Source organism: Phodopus roborovskii, unplaced genomic scaffold, assembly GCF_943737965.1.
Source record: "Phodopus roborovskii unplaced genomic scaffold, PHOROB, whole genome shotgun sequence".
Classification (NCBI taxonomy): Eukaryota; Metazoa; Chordata; class Mammalia; order Rodentia; family Cricetidae; genus Phodopus; species Phodopus roborovskii.
The window spans coordinates 7,397,309-7,400,647 of NW_026126613.1; the positions used below are offsets into that span (position 1 = coordinate 7,397,309).

At 45.0% G+C, this 3,339-nt stretch overlaps 1 protein-coding gene across 1 annotated transcript; it reads right to left on the reverse strand.

Moving 5' to 3' along the window:
- Window positions 1-838: 838 nt before the first annotated feature.
- Scamp3 (secretory carrier membrane protein 3) lies at window positions 839-1,928 on the reverse strand. The gene is given in 3 exon segments (XM_051206190.1): window positions 839-1,228; window positions 1,231-1,364; window positions 1,367-1,928. Coding segments are annotated over 3 exon segments (1,005 nt in total). The 5' UTR covers window positions 1,848-1,928.
- Window positions 1,929-3,339: the final 1,411 nt, after the last annotated feature.

A 3,339-nucleotide genomic window follows, 5' to 3' on the forward strand; every position in this document is an offset into this window, starting at 1 on the left:
GCTTCAGGTGTGGAGGAATCAGAAAGAGAAAAGCATGAGGCATGGTCTCTCTTGGGTAGAGGATCAGACTGGAAGGATAGAGACATGCTGTGATGGTTCTTTATTGTTCTGTCTAAGTTGTTCCCCAATAAAACACCCATTCATCTAGTGGGTGTCTAGTGAAAGCATTACACCCATGCCTTCACACACATTAAAAACATTTATGATTGGCTCAGTTATATGTGGCTTGCTTAGGATATCAAAAGAGATGATACAGAAAGCATCTCTCTATGCACCTTATTATGTGTAGGCATTGGTTGAAATAATCTCAGCATCAGATTTTTCTACCTATGAGCACATTTTCTGCATTTCATGGTGCTCAAACATAATTTTCGGAGAGTAGCTAGCTGTCTTCAGGCATGTTAAATCATTAGAATTGTTAAATCAAGGCCTGAAAACTTGTGACTATGGGGGCAAACAATTCAGATTTCCTAGCCTTCAATTTTCTCACCTTAAAAACAGACAACAACCACCACTCCATCAGTGGTTTACTTGAAGATGTGGAGTGACAAAATGAGTCGACCTTTACATTTAATATCTTTACTGGGGTACCCAAATGATTTCACCCTTGCATTGAGGTACTATTTTTTTTTTTTTAAACTTTTTTCCTTTTTTAATTTAAATAACGGAAGAGACATTCTGGGCACAGCAGAAGGAAACTGGGTTTGGGATATGAGAGAGGTGGCAGCAGTGTGCCAGATCGGGCATAAAGGCAAGTAATGATTGAATCACAGTGGGCTCCCCACACCTCCAAGTCAGCCTTAGAGTATCGGCTGTGGAATTAAGAGCCCTATAGAAGTCAGTAAGTGATGTCTCCCTGAATTCCTAAGACTTCAGGGATAGGGGCTATCTTAGTTCCCACGGGTGGCAGGGTCAGGGCATGCCAGTAGGGGTCATGGGGCCCTGAAGGCATTTTCAGCCAATGCAGCATTGGCGGCAGCAGTTCAAATTGCTGGGCTTTCTGAAAGCTGGCACCTGTTCGGCGGTAAGAGTGGACCTGCTTCAGGATCACAATTCCCAGCACAGCGACACCAGTGAAGAGCAGGGCAATCAATAGCATGAGCACGGCCACAGTTGTGTTGGTGTTCACCGTCACAATTGCAGAGACCCAGCCACTGAAGCCCCACCCTGGGATGCCAATGGCCTGGAGGACAAAGAACACATCCTGGACGAAGAAAATGAAGAAAAAAAAAAAAAAAAAAAAAAAAAAAAAACGAAGAAATTGAATGAATTATCACTCCGGAAAGCCTTATACATGGGGCGATACCAGCAGACAAAGAAGCAGAGGGTGAAAAGGAGGAGCCAAAGTATAGACAGCCCAAAGCCCGAGCCACACAGAACTTGGCCAGGCAGGCGAGGAAGTTCAGGAGAAGAGCCAAAGTGCTGCACATCCAGAGGTAGTACATGGAGGACACTGTCTTCTGAAATTCATGAGGTATCTCTATGGAGATGTCCTGGAAAAAGCAAGGCTGAACTGGGCAAAAAGATGGTAAGGGAGGCCAGTTCTGTCGAGCTGTGCCACCCAGGACAACATGCTGCAGTTCTCGTTCCCCGCTGTCCAACTCCTCTGCCTTCCGGTTGAGCTCCTCCTGCTTCTTGAGCAGCTCAGCAGTGGCTGCAACAGCAGAAGCCTGAGTGCTGTAGGAGCCATAGTTCTTGGGCTCTGTGGGGCTGAGCTTCCTTGAGGACTGTACAGAGGGAGATGCAGGAGGCGGCAACTGGGCTGGGGCAGGGGCTGGAGCTGGGGCAGGAGGCTCATAGGCTGGTGGAGGCTCTCGGTTCTCAAAAGGGTTGTAGACATCAAGCATGGCATACTGCTAGCTGGGTCGGTGCTGGATCATAGCTGGGTCCTGGAAGGGATTGTCAAGCTTGCAGGAGTTGGGGAATGGGTTCCCTCTCTGCTCTGAGCCACGTTTGCAAATGAGCCCAGCTGCCCCTCTTGAGGTACTATTTTTATTCAAAACCTGTAAGGAAATGTAAGACCCTCAGAATGAGGAGTCTTCCAGGTTCAGTCAATACCCCAAGAACTCAATGTCCAGTCCAGTTGCTGCAAAATGCAAGAGGCTTTAATGAACAGGAAATGTTTGGGCAAACGGGCTCCTCCAGCATGCAGGCTAGGGAGAAGCCCCCTCCCCTGGGCCCAGGTGTTTTTAAAGGCAAACCTACAAGCTTAGGGAGGAGGTGGGACCCTCTGTCCATTGAGTACATGACCCTTGGAGGCTGGATGGTCTCGCTATTAGGGTCAGCAGACCTTAGGGCTTCAGGTGTGCTAATTAATCTTTTCTGGGCAAACCAGAGTTACAGCTATCTCTTGACCCTATTTACCACCGGTTGACTCACAGGAAAGGAGGGGCAGTGTGAATTCTTCTTATCTCAGGGCCTTGTGAGAGGAAGCTAGCAAATTCCAAGGAACAGATATTGGTTTCTAGGTTAGTCCATCATTAACATTACTTTTTAGGTCTTTCAGAAAAGAGATCTTCAATTCCTGAAAGTGTGAATACTCTCCATTGTTTTATTTTCCAGATATATCATTGTTCAAGTATCTTTATTCTTTGGAAGGGTCTAGTCTTTAACACAAATTCACCTAGCCTTTGTTAAAGTGTTTGGTATACTCTTTTTTTTTTTTTTAAAGTCTTCTTTCCTACTTTTTTTTTTAATCATTCATTCGTTTTTACTTCATGTACACTCATTTGCCTGCATGCAAATCTGTAGGAATGTGTCAGATCACTTGAAACTGGTGCTGGGAATTGAACTGGGTCTTCTGGAAAAGCAGCCAGGGCTCTTAGTCATTGAACAACCTGGTCCCTGGTGTACTCTTTAACAGATTTTATAGCTATTCCAAGAATAACATTGGCCCCCAACTTTCAACAGCTGCCCTCCAAACCTTAGAGATCAATGTGTCAATCTACACTCTCTTTCTGCACCCTCCAGTCCAAGCAAACACTCTTTTCCCTAGCACTGTAATTTTGCCTGTTTTAGACATTTCACGGTGATAGCTCACATCCTGTGTGCCTTCATCTGCTATGCAATTACTTACAGGTTTATTTTTTCCTGTAGTTCTAAAAATCACAAAGATTGTTCCTCCTATTTTATTTTATTTTTGAGAAAGCTTGCCTTTTCCCTTCTCTAATCTGAGTGGTCACTACTGAATCTGCTCCACAGCTTTCTTTACAAGAATACTTCTGCAATGTGGCTCAAGTTCCATGTTCCTCTTCCTTCAACTCCATGTCACCCTCCTTTGCAGTTGATTTTCCTGTGCTAAGGCTTCTAATTGACCATACTTACCTCATGTCTAATCTC